The sequence below is a fragment of the Girardinichthys multiradiatus genome, chromosome 20 (genome assembly GCF_021462225.1).
Source record: "Girardinichthys multiradiatus isolate DD_20200921_A chromosome 20, DD_fGirMul_XY1, whole genome shotgun sequence".
NCBI lineage: Eukaryota > Metazoa > Chordata > Actinopteri > Cyprinodontiformes > Goodeidae > Girardinichthys > Girardinichthys multiradiatus.
Genome location: NC_061812.1, coordinates 25,081,329 through 25,103,781, shown reverse-complemented (window position 1 = coordinate 25,103,781; position 22,453 = coordinate 25,081,329). Strand labels below are relative to the sequence as shown.

Below are 22,453 nucleotides of genomic sequence, written 5' to 3'. Positions count from 1 at the left end.
TACTTTATTACCGGAGGTCAATTTAATGCCATCCAGGTTAAGTGATTGACTAAGCAGTTTCTTTTTTAAAGACTCCGGTCCAAAGACGACAACTTCTGTTTTGTCTGAATTTAGAAGCAAAAGATTTAACGTCATCCAAGTTTTTATATCTTCAAGACATGCTTGTAGTCTATCTAACTGGTTGGGTTCCTCAGGATTTATGGATAAGTAAAGCTGAGTAAAGCTTACCTACATACCTACATTGCTCCGAATGTAGGTATGTTTATCATAGTCATTTTACTGACTAATAAAAATCAACACACATCTGCCTTAATTGCATGTTCTCTTGTCTTTCCCCTATTGAAGAGTGCCCAAGACAAAAGGGCATCTGTGTCAGGTCAGATTTATTCCTTACATAGACATGAGTTCATTTCTAATTAAATATTCCCTGGAATTTCAAACAAGATCAAATATTTTGTAAAAATAAATAGATAAACAAATAAAAACTGTATTTTAAAGGGATTGTTATGTGTAACCCGAATTTTGCCACCAAGGATTTTGTTAAAAACCTTTTCTGAGCGTACTTTCCCCACACCACCACTCAATCAAAAAAAATGTTTCTACTACTAGTGTACTAGTAGTTCTACTACAGTATTTAAAAGATTAATTTATTTTGATGCTTTTTACACAGTTTTATTGGTGGTGCGAATAAATATGGGAGATGATGTATGTCCAATTTGCATGCAGGAAATAAGAAGACCATATTTTATCATATTTTATTTTTCTTCAGCCATATTTTAGCCTGGGGCTTTTTCATCATTAAATGATTTCTAAATATTCTTTAATCCAATATTTAACAGTCTGCTCACATAAAATTGGGTTTCTTTATTAGGGAGAAATGTATCCTACTGTGTTTCTATCAGGTAAATGAAATACAATTTATCAGGTATTCTGTGTCATACTCTATAGTTATTAAATCGTCTTAAAGTTTATTCACAAATACTGCATTTATTCGTTTTTTTTTTTCTTTTAAAACAAATGACTTTGCCAAAAACTCTGGAAAAATTAATTAAGACCTCAAATTTTAATGGGATGCAAATTGAAGCCAATAAAAACGCTACTCACGAATTTAATCATAAAACAAATAATACATCATCAAAATAATCAAGTCTATTCAAATATAGACTTTATTTATTCATTTGTTTGTTTGTTCATTGAAGTCTCGGGTCATTTATAACCATAGCGCAGACTTGAATCTTCTTATAAAGTGGTATAAAGTATCAAAGGTTTATGACCGTGTTTGTTTTCATAGCCCCATCTGTTTACAGCATGCCTGTGTGCGGGTATGATGCGTGCAGCAGAGAGGATTCCTCCAGCAGCGCCTCTCTCCTCTCCGTCCACTTTAATGCCACATTTTGGCTTAAAGGATAATCCCACTCTCGCAATGTGCATGCGCAAACCCAAAGTGCGCAGGCAGATGAGGTGGGGCGCGCTTCGCTGATAATTCAACGACAAAAGTGCGCCCATTCTGCAAATATCACCTACAAACGGCGGTGGGGATGGAGTGAATGAGGTAAGCAGGTTTCTGTGAACAGTTTTGTTTGCCAAGAGATCTATCGGTGGAGTTGTTCTTGTCCCGTTCACAGATTGTGGGCTGCGGGATTAAACCGTGTTGTCCCGTTCCACGCAGGGGCTTTTGATGATTAAACGTGCAATTAATGAATGCTGATTTATTACATAGAGTAAGGCAGACAGAAGTCCGAGAAGGTAGGTATCACACCGTAGGTTTAGAAGATGTTGCTTACAATGAGTTGTTATTGCCCTGCGTGGATAATTGCACCGTGTGGTGACCCACTTGGCAAACACAGCCCCGGGGTTGTTCTTATTCTAGTCACAATAAGTTTGCTCCAAAAAGAAAATTCGTTCACTAGTTTTAGATGCTAATGGAAACATTTTAGGCTTCTCCATGTAACAGCGGAGAAGTAGTGAACCTGTGCTACTGCATGTGAGAAAATAATATTTAGTTTTTTGTAAATTTAGTAGACCACAACTGTTATCAACCAGACTCTTATATCCACCCCATACCTGCTGCTGTATATATAAAAAAACGTTTTCAAAAGCTTCTAAGTTTACTGTCCTTTGTGTTTTTATTTATTCATTTACCAGGTCTAATTTTGATCAATTCTGTGCTATTTAATAAATGATATAGTGTAGACAGTGTACAGTGCATTGCAGGTATTTTCACATTCTAAAGTGTTTCACATTTTGTCACAACCACAAAATTCAATGTATTTTATTAGGATTAGGTGTTTATTTGAAAGACCAACACAAAGTAGTACATAATTGTTAAGTAGTAGGAAAACGATTCTTGATTTTTGACAGGTAGAAATCTGAAAAATCAATAGGTTGTAAGCTATCGTTTGCTGTAATTACACCGGTGAGTTTTAAGGGTTTGGTTCCACGTGTTTCACAAATTTAAGGATTATGGTTTTTGCACAATTTTCTTTGCAAAATAGTTCAGACTTAGTCAGACAGTCTTTAGGGCATCTGTGAACATAAACTGTCAAGTATTGCCACTGACGATCAGTTTTATTTCGATAGTGTCTTAATCTGCTTGTGTTAAGATTTGGGTTTGAGTTCTACTTGTGTTCTTTGCACTGCCATGTTCTTTACTTGCTTTATTTCAATTCATTCAGGTTTACTGGATTCATTCTGTTTAGTTTTTGTTACTTCCCTGGATTCCTGTGTTGTGTTGGTTTATATATTTTCCTTTATAGATTGGGTTCCTCCAAGTTTTTGTTTAGTTAGTCTCGTGTGTTTGTTTACTTAGTGGTTTTCTGTTACCTCCCTGTACTACATGATCATCTGTGTTTGTTAGTCACCTTCCCTTAGTTATCTTCTCCACCAGCTGCTCCTGATTCTCTCCTTGATTACCTCCTCTAGTTTATTGGTCCATTCTCCTCCCTTCCTCAGTATTTAGACTCCCTGGTTTTCTGTTCACATCACTGGTTTGTCCTGTTAGTTCCCTGCCCCATGTCACTGTTTTGCTGTTTCACGTCTGCCTACTTGCCTTTGATCCATACTGTAAGTTTTCAGTTCAGTTATAAATAAATAATAAACTCACCTTCTGGTTCCGCCGCTCCTATTTGCACTTTGTTCCTACCAAATCCTGGCTGAATATGACACATACAGGCCATTTAAACATGAATATGTTTACTCTAAAGCATTCCATTGTAGTTCTGGCTGTATGTAATTGGTGAAGGTGAACTACCACAAAAATTATCCACTCTTTTCCAGGCTTCCAGGGTTGCCCTTGGTTTTGTTCTGTCTATCTTCCAACTCTCAGCAGCCTCCTTGTCTTTGCGGGGTTGATCTGGATTATACTTATCATCTTGTCCTACATTAATATAACAATATAATTCCTGGCATCAGATGACAAATGTTAATCTTTTGTTTTGCCGTTTTTGAAGATTGAGACAGAAACAGATTTAAAATGATCCTTTATGTTAAAACAAAATACAGTGACAGTCAGACGTTTATATACACTCAACATGGAGATGAATGTCAATAATTTGAGGCTTTTAATGAAATCATGATACAACTGTTAATAAAATATACAGAATTTGACTTCAGGTAGGTCAAATTCAAAGCATGATAGTTACAAAAAGTGTGGTTCAGGTAAATCTTACTAAACGTCATTTGACCAAATAAGACTGTACATGTGATCCTGCATGTACTGTATAATTTTGACACTGTATATTAGAGAAAATATATATCAAATTCAAACTTTTTTAAGATCCACTGAAGGTTTTCATTATCCTATATGTCTTCTAGGTTCAAACTGTAATGCTACCTGACTCTGGAAGTGGGCGGAAAAAAAAATGAAGCTCCAGTATGATGTGTGTGTAAATCCAACTCTGCTGTCACTTCATAAGCATGCACACACACCAGTACTCCCTCATGGACACCTAGTGCTTGCATGAAATTTCAGTTCCTGCATCAAGGACAGGATGGCTAACTGTGAGCTGATTGAGCTGAAGGACCTCAGTGTGAATGACCCCATCGAGCTGGCCATTCCATCTGCGCACATCGCATCTGCAAGCCCGGGCTTCGGCCGCATTGTCCGTCTGGTTGGAAACAGCATCAGCATCGAGGGTCCGGTCCATCATGCAGGAGAGGGTGCCGTAGGCCATGCCTTCCAGCCCTACAGCTACGCACATCTTACCTGGTGTGACTTGTGTGGAGATTTCATCTGGGGTCTCTATAAGCAGAGCTTGCGATGTGCCAGTGAGTACTTCCTTCAAGTCAGATCTATTTAAAGGCTGAGTTTATTTTTATCTACCAAGCAAAAGTGTCAGTAAAACAGGACCTCAAAGGTCTTTAAAGCCTGATATTTTACATCTTGAAGAAACATTGAAATAAGCAAGACCCCACTGTATTTTACTTTGAGTTATTCTGCAGGACCAGATCTAAGTAAATGCATAATTGATGTTTGTAAGTAATGGTTGCTGAATACTGCAGTGTCTGTCTATTTATATAGACTAAAGTAGCCTATTTTAAAAACTTTTGAAGAAGAAATATTACCAAAGACACATTGGAATTGGAGTTTTTTTGGTTGGCTTTGGATATTTTAGTTTTATTAATGCCTCAGGATGATAGATTTTCTCTCCAATCTATTTGGCCTAATCAGTCAGAGGTTCTGGCCAGTTTCATGTTCATGATAGGACCTGGGATTGCCTTTGCTTTTCTGTTTCCTTTTACTTCTGGCGTTTCTGTTGTATGCTCAGCAAAATTCAGCTGAAGCAATTACATTGAAAGAGGTGACAGTTTAGTCTGACGGTGCAGGAACAGATAATGCAATACACAGATTGTCAACTCCCATAGTTAAAGCAAAACAGAGGGACCAAAACTGCACCTTCCCTTGATATCTGTTTCTCTCCTTCAGACTGCAGCTACACTTGTCACTACCGCTGCCGACCGTTTATCCAGCTGGCCTGCAGCACACACGGAAGTGTGTTAACGGAGAGTGCAAACGACAATGAGGACTCCATTGAGACAGACACAAATGTGGTAAAGAGCAGCATAACTTGTAAACAGGAACACAATAATGCAGTACCTTGCAAAACAACTCTCATCCCTTTAATATGTTTACATTTTTCCAGATAACCTTCTATGTATTCTATTTCGATTTTACATGATAGATCAACACAAAATAGTGCATTGTGAAGTGAAAAGAACCTTAAATATAGTTTTCATAAAACAATACCAATAAAACTTTGAAAAATTGCCTTGAATTTGTATTCAGCCCTCTGATTCAACACTACTCACCTTTTACTGCTCTTACAGTGACCAGTTTTGGGGGTATTTGTCTCTACAAGCTTTCAGTGACTGACATTTTTGCCCTTTGCTTTTTGCAAAATTTCTCAAGCTCAGTCAGAATGGATGGATAGAGTCTCTGTACAGCAACATTTCCAGAGTTGCAGCAGATTCTCAATTAGATTTAGGTATGGACTTTGACTAGGCCATTTTTAGACATAAATATGCTTTAATCCAAATCCTTCAACTGCAGCTATGGGTGTATGTGTAAGGAGGTAGAAAAGAAACCATTGCCCCAGCATTTGTCTTTTGCAGTCTCTAAAAGGTTATTGTGTGTTTAGTGTGTATTTAGTTCCATCTATCATCCCATCAGCTCTGACCAGGTTCCCTTTCTGAGCTGAAGAATCTCATTCCCACAGTCTGATGTCGCCACCTCCATAAGGATAGAGTCTTCAGGGGAAAGCACAGAGTTAGTTTTCCATTTTGCATTTACTATTTTTGTTGTATTCCCTAAATGGCTTGTGGCAAACTACAAACAGGGATTTTAAGGACTTTCTTTCAACTCTTCCATTAAGGTCAAATTTGTTGAGTGCGCAGCAAATACCTTTCTTGTCAACAGATTATCCCACCTGTGCTGTGAAACTTTGCAGCTCCTCCAGAGTTACCACAGATCTCTAAGCTGCTCCTCTCATAAATCTTCTCTTTAGCTGGCCTGACAGTTTAGGTTGAAGGCAATGTCTTGGTAGGTTTGCTGTTATGCTGTACTCTTTCCACTATCGGATGATGGAGTGAGCAATGTTCTTTGAGATGTTTCAAGATTGGGATACAGGTCCTTCTCAAAATATTAGCATATTGTGATAAAGTTCATTATTTTCCATAATGTCATGATGAAAATTTAACATTCATATATTTTAGATTCATTGCACACTAACTGAAATATTTCAGGTCTTTTATTGTCTTAATACGGATGATTTTGGCATACAGCTCATGAAAACCCAAAATTCCTATCTCACATAATTAGAATATTTCATCCGACCAATAAAAGAAAAGTGTTTTTAATACAAAAAACGTTAACCTTCAAATAATCATGTACAGTTATGCACTCAATACTTGGTCGGGAATCCTTTGGCAGAAATGACTGCTTCAATGCGGCGTGGCATGGAGGCAATCAGCCTGTGGCACTGCTGAGGTCTTATGGAGGCCCAGGATGCTTCGATAGCGGCCTTTAGCTCATCCAGAGTGTTGGGTCTTGAGTCTCTCAACGTTATCTTCACAATATCCCACAGATTCTCTATGGGGTTCAGGTCAGGAGAGTTGGCAGGCCAATTGAGCACAGTGATACCATGGTCAGTAAACCATTTACCAGTGGTTTTGGCACTGTGAGCAGGTGCCAGGTCGTGCTGAAAAATGAAATCTTCATCTCCATAAAGCTTTTCAGCAGATGGAAGCATGAAGTGCTCCAAAATCTCCTGATAGCTAGCTGCATTGACCCTGCCCTTGATAAAACACAGTGGACCAACACCAGCAGCTGACACGGCACCCCAGACCATCACTGACTGTGGGTACTTGACACTGGACTTCTGGCATTTTGGCATTTCCTTCTCCCCAGTCTTCTTCCAGACTCTGGCACCTTGATTTCCGAATGACATGCAGAATTTGCTTTCATCCGAAAAAAGTACTTTGGACCACTGAGCAACAGTCCAGTGCTGCTTCTCTGTAGCCCAGGTCAGGCGCTTCTGCTTCTGCTGTTTCTGGTTCAAAAGTGGCTTGACCTGGGGAATACGGCACCTGTAGCCCATTTCCTGCACACGCCTGTGCACGGTGGCTCTGGATGTTTCTACTCCAGACTCAGTCCACTGCTTCCGCAGGTCCCCCAAGGTCTGGAATCGGCCCTTCTCCACAATCTTCCTCAGGGTCCGGTCACCTCTTCTTGTTGTGCAGCGTTTTCTGCCACACGTTTTCCTTCCCACAGACTTCCCACTGAGGTGCCTTGATACAGCACTCTGGGAACAGCCTATTCGTTCAGAAATTTCTTTCTGTGTCTTACCCTCTTGCTTGAGGGTGTCAATAGTGGCCTTCTGGACAGCAGTCAGGTCGGCAGTCTTACCCATGATTGGGGTTTTGAGTGATGAACCAGGCTGGGAGTTTTAAAGGCCTCAGGAATCTTTTGCAGGTGTTTAGAGTTAACTCGTTGATTCAGATGATTAGGTTCATAGCTCGTTTAGAGACCCTTTTAATGATATGCTAATTTTGTGAGATAGGAATTTTGGGTTTTCATGAGCTGTATGCCAAAATCATCCGTATTAAGACAATAAAAGACCTGAAATATTTCAGTTAGTGTGCAATGAATCTAAAATATATGAATGTTAAATTTTCATCATGACATTATGGAAAATAATGAACTTTATCACAATATGCTAATATTTTGAGAAGGACCTGTATTGTTACCTAACCTAACCCTGCTTTAAGCTTTACCAGAACTATATCCTTCACCTGTCTGCTGTGTTACTTGGTCTTCATGATGCTATTCGTTTGATAATGTTCTCTAATAAACCTTTGAGGTCCTCATAGAACATCGTTATTTTTACTGAGATTTAATGACATGGTGTTGGAACCTATTTACTAATCAAGTGACTTTTAGAGGCAGTTGGTTGCATTGGATTATATTTAGCGGTATCAAAGTAAATGGAGTGACAATACAAATGCGCACCATTATTACAACTTGTTTTTGCACATTTACCTTGTTCTTCTTTGATTGCACATTTTCCTATCTGCTCCCTACTTATGTGTAACTAAGGGCTGCTGTTACAAGTTAATTTCTCCATTGTGTGATCAATAAATTCTACCTTATCTTATATAGATTTTTATTTGTAAAAAAAAAAAAAAACATGTAATATTTTCCTTCCACTTGACAATTATGCTCTAATTTGTGTTGGTCTGTCACATTGTCATGTATTGTTAGTTAGGAGCTGGACCAAAGCGCAGACAGGAGCGTGGAAGAAGCATTGTAAAATGAAGGATTTAATAATTTAAAAAAACTTACAACACTGCATAAGGAGAAACAGACATGGAGCACATACAGAAAAACAGGCAGTATAACAGGAGGATCCAGTAATGAACAATGAGAACCAGTGAGCTTATTCTGAGGGGAGAGTAGAGAATGACACTAAATGCATGTGAGATAATCAGAGAATAATGGACAACAGCTGATGCAGAAGGAAAGCAGTGAGACTAACACAGAGGGAGCTGAACTAAGGCCTGGTTCACATGGCAGTGTTTTTATGCTAATTTTTGCCCCGATCTTCCCCTTCCAACATGCCCCTATCATGGGGACAGCTCTTAAGATAATCCTGCAGTGTGTATTGTGTTACGAGCAATCTAGTTTTCCTCTGAAGGATGTCGGGACCGCTCTGACCTCAAATCGGGGAAATTCAACATGTTGGATTGTCTTGGCCCAATGTCCTACTATGTTGGGTGTTCCAAGAGGGCAAATAAGCACGCAGCCTGTTGAATGTGACGTACAGCTAATCCGACAGCGATGTGACAGAAACACGAAAGAGAATTCTCTGAACTCACGTTTGATCTCGAGAGGGTTTGTGAGATTTCCCTTTTGGAAATCTGACTGTTCGTGAGTGAAACCTGTTTGTGTGTGGTGTGTTGTGTTTGTCGTGTGGCTGGACACCACACACCAAACCTGTTTTATCTATGATTTTTTATCGTCACATGTGGGGTCGCTCAGGTGATGATAATCAGATGACAATTTGAAAATCCTGCCGTGTAGACCAGGCCTAACACACAGAAAGACTTCTAACCAAAAGGAAATAAATCTAAATGCACAAAGAACAGAACACAATAATAAACTAAGAAACTAAACACAAAGGAATGAACAAATAGGGCAACACATAGGGAACACAAACAACAGGGAAATGATGAAAACAGAGACACAAAAGAAATCAAACAACTAACGATCATAACACACATAGAATCCCATTAAAATACATTAAGGTTCTTGGTTGTAATAGTACACTTTAATTCCTTAATGAGTTAGATTTTTTCATTCCTGGGAATGTTGAGTAACAGCTGTGTTACTTAGAAAAACAATACTGGAGGAAAATTTGCTTGTGCCGAGTGACCATGTATATATACTGGATGTGGGTATGCTAAAACAGATGGATGCCACCATGTCTGCTCACTGCCCACCACTGTTTATTAAAATATTCTCTGAGATGCTAGTTTGATTACTTTTTTTTACTGTTAGGACATCTGCGTAGAAGGTAATTCACAAAAGAGCTGTGACAGAAAACAATAAAAAGATCTCCTTATCTCTTTTTAAGCTCTTCAACTTCTCATGTAATAAAAATATATCTAACTAATGTTTATCCAACATATCTCCATTCTCAGACATCTTTTGAAAACAAAAATTTGGTCCCACTATACAAGAGGACAGTAAAGACATTATAAATAATTAACAAATATGTTTTTAAGTTCTTAACACTTAATAAACCCTTTATCTGTTATAAGGCCTCAATAAGATACTTTTCTTTCACTGATGCACAATCAGTATTTGGTAAGACATTTGTTACTTTTACCTTCTCTCTGACCCTTAAAATACTAAGTTTTAACTCCCTATTAGTGGTTGATAAAGTGTTTGTAGCTGTATTATTGTCTGCGTGTCAGATTTTGAAATATAGTGCTTTGTTGCTTTTTGCTATTTTGCTTTATTTTTAATGGTGTGCAGGCCAAATCTCATCACTTTAGTTTTAGGATTCTTAACCGGCATTCAGTCTGTGGAAAGCCAGCAGTGTATAAAGACTTGTATTTTAAACAAATTAAACTTTTTGTTAAAGTTAATGAAGAAACTGGAAACATTAAAGAAACTGATTCAGTGTCGCCATTTTTTCTCTTTTGCTTGGAAATTCTAACAAATCTCTATGATATATCAGTCTTAAAATAAAAAAATGTATGCATGTCTGAAATGGAAGATATTTTCCAGAATTTTGCTCTAAATATTATCAGAATAAATCAAACATAAAGTGCTAGTCATTTCCCCTGTTTTCCAAATAAAACATTTGACGTTTTTGGTTTTTTTTTTTACTTTTTCAGGTGTCAGCTGCTGGATGTTTTGTACTGACAGGTTTCTTACCTGTTTTGACAAATGAAGATTTTCTATGATCTATAGTCTATTGTAAGGTAATTTTGTTATATCAGAATCAGAAATAGCTTTATTGCCAAGTTTGTGCACACAAACAAGGAATCTGACTCCGGTACACTTTGCTCTGAGTGAAGAGCATTATTATTTTTGCAATATAAATGGAAATAAAAATGATAAAATATCTTTAAAATGTACATATAAACATAAGTGGATTTACATGAGTTTATATGGGTTATTTTGGTTTGATAAAGGGGTCATAGTCTTAAACAAAAAACAGGATTAGAATTAATGGAATTATGGTATGGCATTTTCAGAAAATATTCTTTAACTAGATTAAACTATACATAATATTTGAGCATTTTGATGAATATTTTGGGGACAGTGCAGGCTTCCCAGATACAGTCTGTTAGTCCTCGGAGCAGCCGTCCAGGCTTTGATTCCTGAACATGGGACCTTTGTCTTCCTCCCTTTACTCTCTGCCCATTTCCTGTATGTTTACTGTGAATAAAGGCTGATTGAGCCGCAAAGTCTTACAAAAAATCTGATCTACCAACAACAGACGATGCTTTAGAACATAGATAAGAAATGCTTTGTTACAGCAATATAGATACAAAAGGGGGTATGAACCTAAAAATACATTTTTCATGGATTTTAAAGTGCTTAAGTTTTCGATTTATTGTGTCCTGTTTTCAAAAAGGCTGTAGCAAAAGACAATGAAATAAAAAAAAAGTGTTTCATACAAAATATTCTGGCCTGCAGATTACAAATAACCTCAGGAGAAACGTTTTGCTTGCTGGGTGATTAAAGCATACCTGACGGAGGGTCAGGGTGGAGATGAAGGAAATGATAGGGGAACAGAGCAAAGAGAAGAGAGATTAGTGAGAGTAGTGAAGATTCTTAGAAATAAGTGGTGACAATAATCTAAAAGAAACATGTCCAGAAATATCAGGGGGGAGTAGTAAACCATGTGCCTCCTTCTACATTCAGGACGATATTTTTCCAGGGCTAAAACTATAATTCACAGCCTCAAGATCTTTCTTTCACAAAGGTGCAACCACAAGGCTTTGAAAGAGTTTAATTTGTCTTTTCACTTTTACTTCTTTGTTATTTCCCTCCATTCTTGATTCTTCTCAACCTATTTCCTTTGACTTAACTGGTTTCACTGTCATCCTTTTCAGGATGAGGAGACTGAACTGGGTAAACAAGAGTTAAGTGTTGGTGAGATTCACCAGAAGGTGAAGGAGTACAATACTCAGATTAACAACAGTCTCTACATGGTGGATGTGAGTCATAGTCAATTTAGTTCTGGAGTGTATTTTGTCCTGGTCAGAAGTGTGCATACATCCCTGAGAAGCATAAATGTATTTTAATGGTTGCACCTGAAGGTTTTTGCAACCATCAACAAGCTTCTGGAGTAATTTTGGCTGGACATTTGACCACTCTTCTCAGCAGAGAAGTCATTTCAATTTGTTGGTTTTAAGCATAGTGCATACATGTCCAATAGGGTGAGATCAGAGTTTCATCGCTAACCTGCGTTATAAATTCCAAAACCAGTTTTGATTAGTTGTCGGAAAAGCTACTTGAGTCCAGACTTTCTCAATCTGACCCAAACTGTCACCCTAAGAGGGTGTCCCTGTCCACAGAGGGGCCAAGTTAAAAAAAAAATTATTGAAAGACCCAAATTATTATAAAATTCATGCCAAGAATGGGTTTATGCGGACTTCTGAACTTTATTTAAATTGTATTTTCACAATTTGCAGATTTTTTCCTCCTCTAACTGTTGTGAATCTGTATATCTAACAGAATAAAGATGGGACGTACACTGGTTTCATAAAGGTTCACTTTCAGTTACTCCGCCCCATCTCTCTGCCACCTTCACGAAGCCAGAGCTGGACAAAGGAGAACGATCAGCAGGACAGACTGGAAAAGAGGCGGACCTCTTTCTACCTCCCCAAAGATGCGGCAAAGCACCTTCATGTCAGTTCAGAAACTAGAGTGCGAGAAGTCATTGAGGCGTTGCTCAACAAGTTCACTGTGGTGGACAATCCAGCGAAGTTTGCCTTGTTTGAACGTGCTGAAAAGCAAAGTCAAGGTAGTATGCCTGACATTAGGATGGTATTAAAAAAGAGAAAAATGCATTAAAAGTTTTGTGGTTTATTTTAGTGTTGATGCGTAAGCTGTCTGATGATGAGCGCCCTCTGTATCTGCGCTTGTGTGCTGGCCCCAGTGAATCAGTTTTGACTCTGGTTTTGAAGGAGAATGAAACTGGGGATGTAAATGTGAGTTTTCTGTTCAGCTATGAGGATGAGTAAACTCTTTATTTTACGGGTTGTTTGTGTGATTTTAAAAACAAAATTCCTTTCCATTGCAGTGGGATGCCTTCAGCTTTCCTGAGCTGAACAACTTTCTGCGAATTTTGCAGCGCGAGGAAGAAGAGCATGTGCGGCAGATCATGAAGCGCTATGCTCATGCTAGAGACATGATAAGGCACGCGATGGCCCGGGTAACTACCCCTGGTTGACAAAGAGAGATTCTAAAGAACCTCAAAGTTCAACATTAATAAGAACTTTCTCATGCCATGGAAATGGGAATCTTTACGGGTTATGTGAAAAGGGAGGACGGAGCTCAGTGATAGTGTTTCAGAATATAGTCTGTTAATGATGCAGGAATACATGTGTTTAAATGTAATGAGAGCTACTGAAAGCATCAAGCCATGCTGTATTTCCATATATACAGGCACTTTAATAAAGCTGTGATTTGGGTATGTGTATTAATGTGCAAATTATCTAATAAACTGATCATGATAACTTATAGGTCCTGTGGCATCAGTTTTATGATCCTGTCAAAGTGTGTGCTTTGGAGAAGAGTTTTCCCACTCACAATAACATGTTTTAGATCTTCAAGCACATGTTTTTAAAGATAACCTGAATAAATACAAAATGCAGCTTTTAATTAATTTCAGATATTAAGGGAAGAAGCTATCCGAATCAACCTTGGCCTATGTGGAAGAGTATTTACAACCTAAACCTAATAACTGGTTGAGCCACCCTTGGCAACAACTACTACCACCAAGAGTTTGTGAAAAGTGAAAATGAGTGTTTTACATCATAGTGGAGGAATTCTGGCCGACTCATCTTTGCTATTTCCCACTCCAAAATGTTAATTTGTTTGCCTTTCAGAAATATACTTTCTGGTGAATTCCTGTTTTGCATAACAGAAATCTAATTGAGCTTAAAATCACAAATTGATAGATGGGCATTCTCTTTCAGGATGTTCTGCTATAGAGCAGAATTCATGAATCTATCAGTTACGGAAAGTTGTCCTGAAGTAGCAAAGCTCCCCAGACCATCACACTTACACCACCATGTTTGACTGTCAGAATTATGTTCTTTTTTCTGAAATACTGTGTGTTTTACACCAGCTGTAAGAGGAAGCAGGCCTTCCAAAAAAGTTCTACTTGTGTTTTATCAGTCTACATAAAATTTTCCCATGATGCTTTTTTTCAACTGTGTTTAGTGGTATTTTTGGTCAGCAGGAGTTTTGACCCATGAATTTCTCCAATGGATACTATTTTTGCCCATTCCCTTCCTTATTGTTGAATCATGGACTCTGACCCTAACTGAGACAGGTGAGTTCTGTGGTGCTTTGTGCTCTGCATTCTTTTGTGACCACCTGGATACGTTGTTGCTTTCTAGGAGTAATGCTAGTAAGTAGGTCTCTCCTGGGAACGTTTACCACTGTTCCGTTTCTTCTGTTTGTGGATAAAGGCTCTTACTCAAGTTGGCTGGTGGCCCAAAATCTTAGAAACTGCTTTTTAATTCTTTCCAGATGAATAAGATGTAGCGACTTTATTTCTAATCTGTTCTTGAATTTCTTTGCATTGGAGCATGCTGTTTTTGAGGTCTTTAACCCTATATGTTGTCAGACAGGTTGGGTCTTTTTCTTTATTCTACAGCTCTGGCAGTAATTAGGCCCGTATGTGGCTAGTGAATTAGCACTGTGAGGTTTATCGCAATTAATTCATGATTGTGGTTTCCCACAGGGCCAGGCTGGTCCTATGGGACTACCCCCCCTGTCCACGTGGTGGCGGTAACGCACACACCATTCCAGGAGAGGACAGACGAAGAAGCAGTAACGTTAGCACAAACTGCTACTTTAGCTGTTAATGATAAGAGCTCTTTGGTCGTTGGCTGAAGTGACAACTCGCAAATTAATTGGAGAAATCTTTTCTTCTGCGAACTCAACGCTCTTCGTTTTAGGTAGGTTTACAGCGAGGCTGAAACTACAAGTGTTAGCTAACAAACTTGCTAATGTTAGCCTTTGTCAACGTTAGTAAACGTCATGTTGTTTAGAAGCTTGATGACCTAGTAAATACCTAGTAAAACATAGGGCTATTTGTCTTAGGGTAATAGAGTTGGGAGCTGCCAGGTCATAAAAGGACATTAAAGGTAGTTTATTGTGAATGTACAGAACAGGCCAGTCTCTTACTGAGCAGCTAAGCAAGTTAGCTACCACCTTGTCAACCTTACAAAGACTTTTAGAATCAGATCAGACGTCTTTTTTTTACGTTTTTTAGCTTACTTCGTAGTGCGTCACTTATATTTTGTGACCATATCTTAACCACATTGCGTGCTATTACAGTTGTCAATGCTAAGGTCACTCTTTCGCAATGAAATGAGGCATTAAAAGCTTGCACTGTCACGCTTTACGGCCCGGGTGTGATTTCTTGCATATTGACAGTCCTTATGACTTCCTCCTCTTCCTTTTGTCTTATCCATAAGGACCATAAATAAGAGGCAGGGCTGTGCAATTGGTCTTTTATATATATATATATATATATATATATGTGTGTGTGTGTGTAAGATATTTATTTGCAAAAAACAATCTTTTACAATATATTTATGTGAATATATGGTTGAATTAGGACTGCAACTAATTGAATAATGTGTTTACTTTTTTTTTTCAATTAACCAATTAATAATTGGACAGCAAAAGGTTCTTAATAGTTTTTATTTTACAGAATTTGAACCAGGGGAAGCTAAAGCATTCCACTTAAGTAGTTCTCAGTAGAGCATATTCACTGACATATAAAGTTTTTCATCTTAAATGCGCAATTTATATTTTTTCGTACAGATTTTGCTTACCGTAATTACTGCTGGATGGGTTGTTCTTTTACCAAATGGCAGGTTTTAAAGTCTGTATACTACAGTTAATGATTGTTCGATTTCTAAATAAGTTGATGATTATTTCAATAATTGATTAATCTGATTAATAGTTTCAGCCATAGATTAAATGCAGTTATTTTGTGTTGGACATTTTTTAGGTTTGAGCAATGTTTGTGTTTTTAGGGCTCTAACATGTATGGATTTGGAGATAAACCCCCAAAATAACTGATAGATTTAAAAATTCATTAGATCGCAAACAAAATAATGTGTTTAAAACTTTACATCCATATCAACCATCCCTACTTAGAAGTTAAAAATAATGCATCTATAGACGTATATCACAATACTGTTTTGGACATATAATGTCTGAGACACTGTTTTTCATTTGAGTTGTACAGGATATATGTCACATGTAGGATGGTAAAAGTTTTGAAACGATTGATCTAATTATTTTTACATCACAAAAACCTGGCAATATGACAGCGGTGTGTACACTTTTCACATTTACTCTATATTTGCACACTTTACGTAAGCAGCACTTTCTTTGCTTCTGCAGCCACATCTCATGGACATATCATGGCGAATGGCGATTCAGTGGCTTGCCTTATGCTTTTTAAGGATCAAGGCTCTCCCCGTCAATTATCTTTATCTAATACTTCAGTCTTCAAGGTTTTTGTTTTTTACAGAATAATTATATCCTCTGTAAGCGGTCTATTTCAAATGTCAGTTCCTCTCTTCATGTGTCCCTTTTCTTAAGGTTTCCCACCTTGAAGATCTCCATTTACTCCTATAAAATAACAGTGTATCACCACTGGTTGCCCTGTGACTCAGGGGAAATAATGTGCTGCAGCTGAAGATGGGGGGTAGTGGCTCCAAATCCAAAGGATTTTGGCCTTTCTCTGGCTCAGGCAGTGGAGACGATGCCGCCAAAGATGGAAATGAGCAGTCACTGACAAGAGCACGAAGTTTTCCTGGAGCGACTCCATTCGTGTTTACCAGACGAAGGTAAATATGTGCTCAGTATCCATAAATGTTAGGGAAAACACAGGGTCAGAAAAATGAGTTGGGTTTTATGATCAAATGACCCAATAAATCTCATACAAATGTTGAGAGAATTAATTTATTTAAAAGATCAATAAGCTGATTTTGTTTTCATTAATATCTTGTGTTGTGTAATTAAATTGAGCTTAAATTTGCTGCTTTCCGTCTAAGAAAAACCGGTTGTTTTTTCATTATAGTCATGTGTTTATGAGCTGTGGAAATAACTATAGTGAGCTCAAGAGGTCGAATACAAGGCCAATAAATATATTGCTATATTTTCCCCGCTGCAGCTCTATGTACTTCGACGAGGATGGTGACCTGGCCCACGAGTTTTATGAGGAGACGATTGTGACAAAAAATGGACGTAAACGAGCCAAGCTGAAAAGGATTCAAAAAAACTTGACACCTCAGGTGGGAAATCTCAATCATCAAAAGGAGAATTCACTTGTTCGGGCTTTTCCTGGCTTATTGAGAATATTTTGTTTCTTTTTCCAAGAAGTCTGACCTGCCCATTTTGACTTTATGATTTTTGTTTTTATATATAAAACATAACGAGTAAAACTGTGCCATTGGGTAGTAGTTTTGAGTTTAACCGAGAATGAAGCCATTACAAGATTTCATCCATTTAAGCATCCAACCATATAGCCTCAAGGGCATTAAAGTACAAGCTTTTGGGTGATGTGTTTGTAAACTGGTGGGAGCTCTGATGCCTTTAATGAATAAGGGAGGAAACTATTTTTTTGTCCTGCTACTCACTGACCAGAGCTAATCAAGGTAAAATTGGCCGATTGATTTGTGCATATCTAGTAAACACTAATTCTTTGTGTTTTCATTGCAAATCCCTTCTGTGTCCTTTCAGGGAATTATAAAGCTGGACCACCCGTGCATCCATGTAGATTTCCCCATTATCCTCTGTGAAGCCTGACAGTCTCCTGAGGGACTCAGACAAGCCACTGTGTCAGCTCCATCCTGGGTTTCTCCTTTTTCCCCGACCCCCACTCCCTGAAGATGGAAGCCAGGAACAACTTTAAATAACGTGATCTAAATTATCTGAAGCTCCTGTGTGAGAAGGCTGTTGCAATGTGTGCTGAGCCTCTGCATGTGACCCGTTGTTGGCTTGTGTGCAGCGAGACACAGGATGGACGGCCAGTTGGGATGGAGAGAAAAAGCAGAATCCTCTCATTTTATGGAGATCTTGGCTTGTGTGCATGTCGGCATGAATGCGTGCAGACAAAAGAAGAAACCTGTAAGAATTCTAAATATTTTTTTTTGCTGCAGATTGTTCTCTTGTACAACACATTGAACTCAATGAGTTTAGAGTAAAAGCAGTACTTGTTATTTTATCTATAGTGAGAAATTTGTCTGTGCACATTTACATTTTTTTGACACTATTCTGTCTTGCTTTAGTTTGCATGGAGAGGAAGTGGTTTGGGGCTGCAGCCTTGTGAGTTGGCAATCAGTAGCCACCCAAACAAATCTTAAGAGGATTAATATCATGTTGTAACAATTGAAGGACTTAAGTGACTACATAGTCTTGTTTGTACACAATAGCAGTGAGTCAAATAAGAGATCCTGATTTTTCTTTGCTGCTTTGGCAGGATGTGTTTCACATTTAATTTATTAAAACAATTTTTGTAATTACAAAATAAAATGTTGGCCTGTTGTGTTTTGTACTACTACATCTCAAAAGCTTAGCATAAGGTTGAGAAAATAATGTATTTAATTCATTTTAATTAGAGAAGCTCTTGTATGATTTTTTTTTCTTTATACATAGTGATATATTTCAGGCATTTCAGTTGATTTTGATGATAATTGCTTATAGCTAATGGAAACTTGTAGTTCAGCTAGAAAATTAGAATACTACATTACACTACAACAAGAAAAATCAGCCTGCTGCAAAGTATGTATGTACTGTACAGTACTGGCGCTCAGCTGGGGATTCTTTTTCATGAGTTACAGCATAATTGCAGAGCGGCATGGAAACGATCAGCCTGCTGAAGTGTTGAGGAAGCCCAGGTTGCCTTAATTTCAGCTTGTCTGCATTGTTGGGTCTGGTGTCTTTCGTCCTCTTAACAAAACTCCATAGTTTCTCTGAGCGGTTCTGGTCAGGGGAATTTGCAGGCTAATCCAGCACAGCGATACCATTGTCATTAAATCTGGTATTGGTACTTTTGGCAGTGTGCGTGAGTCCCCATTTCTCCTGGAAAATGAAATTGGTATCTCCATGAAGGTTGTCAGCAGAAGGAAGCGTGAAGTGTTCTACAATCTTTCTGGTAGATGGCTGCGTTGACACAGTGGACCAACACCAGATGACATGGCACTCCAAATCATCACTGACTGGAAATGTCACACTGGACCTCAAGCAACTTGGATTGTGTGTCCCTCCATGAATGCAAAATTGACTTTAATCTGAAATGAGGACTTTGAATCACTGAGCAGCAGTCCAGTCCTTTTTCTCTCTAGCCCAGGTAAGACTTGTGTAATGTTTTTTCTGGTTCACAATAAGCTCTTGAAACACTTCCACCTGGATGTACTTTACTTCACAATCCTCCTAATGCTCTGGTTATGCCTGTTGCTGGTGCACCTTTTCCTACCATGTTTTCCTTCCACTCAACTTTCCATGAATATGCTTGGATATGGTACTCTGTGGAGCGCATCGGTGAATTGTCTGCTGGAAAACTCATATTCGCCATTTTCCCAATAATTGTGGAAGCCATAACATACTTGCTTTAAAAAATCCTTGTTTTATCAGGCTAATGTGAAATTCACATTTTTTGAGAAATTTAAAGTTGGGTTTTAATTATTTGTAAGCCGTTATCATTAACAGAAATGAAGGCTTCAGATACATGATCTTGTTCAAATGGCTGAACATTCTAATGTATTTAATCAACACTCAATTCAAACAACGGTTTTATGTTTTGCCCTTAATATCTTTAATCCACTTAGTCATGGAAACTGAATTTAAATAAATTTGAACCTTTCCAAGGATTTAAGACTTCTCAAACATCCCAAACATTTTTACTCTTACAGAAGCCTTTCTTTCGCACTTATTAAAAAGTGTAAAATAAGACTGAATCATTGTTTGTCATTCTTAATTTGAGATGCAGTATATTTATGAAATTGACATTTATTAATAAGTGTGAAACAAGATGGTTCTGATAGACAAACTTGTTTTCCAGTAGTCATATAGGCAGCTGATGGGTGTATAAAACTGTTCCAGGTACATCGGAATACCTGAAGCAACCCCACATGATTATGCACGGTATTATCCATGTGGTTACGTTTTTGGCTTAAAAAACGTATATTTGGCAGGCTTTAACGAGGTTTTTGTGAATCTTGTATAATAACAGAACTCAGCATTTTGGGAAATGAGTTTAAAACAATCAACCAACTGGACCTGCAGTGGAAACAACACTCCTGACCTCCAGCTGAAGGGGGAAATTGCTGAGGCAAACCACTGTGCATAAGCTCCTGCTTACAAGGTCTGGATGAGTTTCAGAGGGAAGGTAGGGTCTCCTGCGGTCTCGATGGGAAAAGGACTTCTACAAAGCCGGCTAATATTGCTCTCCCTAAAATATAAGAAGAGGTCTTGGCCAAGATATACTCCACATAATTAATTATTTGAGTCTTGCTTTATCTATTGATATTGTATTATTGTGGTTTTATGACTTGGGGAAGGTCTTCTAGTGCAGTTATGGCTCCTTGTTTATTTTTTGACAGCTAAAATAACAGATAGTCTTTTTTTTCTTTAAAAATGACCCAGGAAACCACCCATCCTGGCTTTGCTGACCAATGTTTGGAGTTAGGGTATGGGCATGTAAGGTTTGGAGTCTGGTTTAATTTGAAGGCACCCACTCAAAGAGATGCTCTGAGCTCATTTAGCTGAGGACGTGTAAAAGTCAGCCATTAATCTTGTCCATGTTTTCTTTTAATAAAGGTTGGATTCAAATTTAGTGGGAAATATTTTAGTCCTATTTTGAAATCACTGACTGGAAACAGACCAGTTGCAATCCATTCAATATTAATAACAATATTAAGTAAGAGCCTTGCCGAAGGATTCATACTGTAACCCTGTTACAGTCACAAACTTCAGTATGTTTCATTGGGGTTTTATGTAGTAGAGCAACACAAAGTAGTAAATAAGTGACATAGAAGGGAAAACTGACATCTTCTCTTTTTTTCTAATTATAAATCTAATAAGTGTAATTCACATTGTATTCAGACCCCTTTTACTTGGATACCCCTAAATAACATCGAGAGGAGCCAGTTGAGGTGGCTCGGGCATCTATACCGGATGCCTCCTGGACGCCTTCCTCGGGAGGTGTTCCAGGCACGTCCCACCGGAAGGAGGCCCAGAGGACGGCCCAGGACACGCTGGAGGGACTATGTCTCTCGGCTGGCCTGGGAACGCCTTGGGCTCCCCCTGGAGGAACTGGAGGAGGTGTCTGGAGAGAGGGACGTCTGGGCGTCTCTGCTGTCTGCTGCCCCCGCGACCCGGTCCCGGATAAGCGGAAGACGACGAGTACGAGTACCCCTAAATAAAATCCAGTGCAACTAACTGTCTTCAGATGTCAACTACTTAGTAAATGGTGTCCACCTCTGTTTCACTTCATTTCAGAATAAAAAAAGCTGTTCTCTGAAAGCCTCAGAGGTTTGTTAGAGAACACTAGAGAGTAAACATCATGAAGATCAGGAAACACACTTTGAACATCTTACAGAGCTCTGTTCAATCCATTAGCCAAAATCAGAAAGAATATGGCACAACTGTAAGCTAACCATTACCTGACCCTCCACCAAACCTGCAAAGAGGGCATTAATCAGAAAAACCAAGAGACCCATAAGAAGTCTGGAGTAGCTACAGAGATCATGCTGTAGGGATGCTTTAATTCATCAGGGACAGAGAGTTTGTGGGAAGGAAGACAGAGCTAGATACAGGGCAAGAAAAAAACTGTTAGATACTGCAAACGATTTAAGACTGGTGAAGGATTTACCTTCCAGGAGGCCAACAAACCTGAATCTGTAGCAACACTTGGATTTCAGTTTCTCTTCATCCAGTCTAACTGAGCTAGCATGGACGTTTGCGATTGTGACATGACCAAATTGAAAAGAAAAGTCAAAAGGGTGCAGAATACTTATGCAAGACACTGTAATATACAGCATTCCTGATGCTAAGCAGTTATTCAGTGACAATCTAAAAAGGTCCCTGATTCGAATCCCAGCCCGGGGTCTTTCTGCATAGAGTTTGCACTTTCTCCCAGTTCATGTGTAAGTTCTCTTTGGGTTCTCTGGCTTCCTCCCATGGTCTCCCGTGTGTGTACATGCATGGTTATTTGTCCTGTGTGTCTCTGTGTTGCCCTGTAATGGCCAGGCAACTGTCCAGAGTGTACCCTGTGTCTCGCCCAATGTCTGCTGGAGAGGCACCAGCCGCTGCGACCCTACAAGGATAGGTGGGGATGGATGGATGGACAACAGACAGACATTAAATGTTACTGAAAATCCTGTCTTTCTACACGATTCAGACAGAGTGTCTCTCATAGCAGGTATAAACAGGTATAAAATTAAGCCAACACAGTCTCAGACAAATAACATAAAACAAAATTCATTGCAGCAATATTCATTAAAAAACTAAGCAAAAATAAAGAGGAGCGTCCTAAAAAATGATGAACACCCTATGAATCATTGCTATAACATGACATGACGTCTTCATTTCTGTCTAATTTAAGGCCAAAGATGACTTTTCTAGCATTTTCTCATGAAAACAAATTGAATCATCTATGGCTATTTAAGCAAAAAGTAAGTA

General features: G+C 38.5%; 2 protein-coding genes across 2 annotated transcripts; both read left to right on the top strand.

The window, feature by feature from the left end:
• The first annotated feature begins 1,431 nt into the window (after positions 1 to 1,431).
• On the top strand, positions 1,432 to 13,258 carry rassf1 (Ras association domain family member 1). Its single transcript, XM_047346835.1, has 7 exons — positions 1,432 to 1,552; positions 3,814 to 4,266; positions 4,925 to 5,049; positions 11,626 to 11,730; positions 12,251 to 12,539; positions 12,611 to 12,726; positions 12,819 to 13,258. Exons 2-7 carry the CDS (start codon positions 3,990 to 3,992, stop codon positions 12,966 to 12,968), a joined length of 1,062 nt encoding a protein of 353 aa, XP_047202791.1. The 5' UTR covers positions 1,432 to 1,552; positions 3,814 to 3,989; the 3' UTR covers positions 12,969 to 13,258.
• A 1,288-nt stretch (positions 13,259 to 14,546) lies between these two features.
• tusc2b (tumor suppressor 2, mitochondrial calcium regulator b) lies at positions 14,547 to 18,304 on the top strand. The gene is made up of 4 exons (XM_047347990.1): positions 14,547 to 14,706; positions 16,370 to 16,617; positions 16,944 to 17,064; positions 17,513 to 18,304. Exons 2-4 carry the CDS (start codon positions 16,469 to 16,471, stop codon positions 17,576 to 17,578), a joined length of 336 nt encoding a protein of 111 aa, XP_047203946.1. The 5' UTR covers positions 14,547 to 14,706; positions 16,370 to 16,468; the 3' UTR covers positions 17,579 to 18,304.
• The last annotated feature ends 4,149 nt before the right edge of the window (positions 18,305 to 22,453 follow it).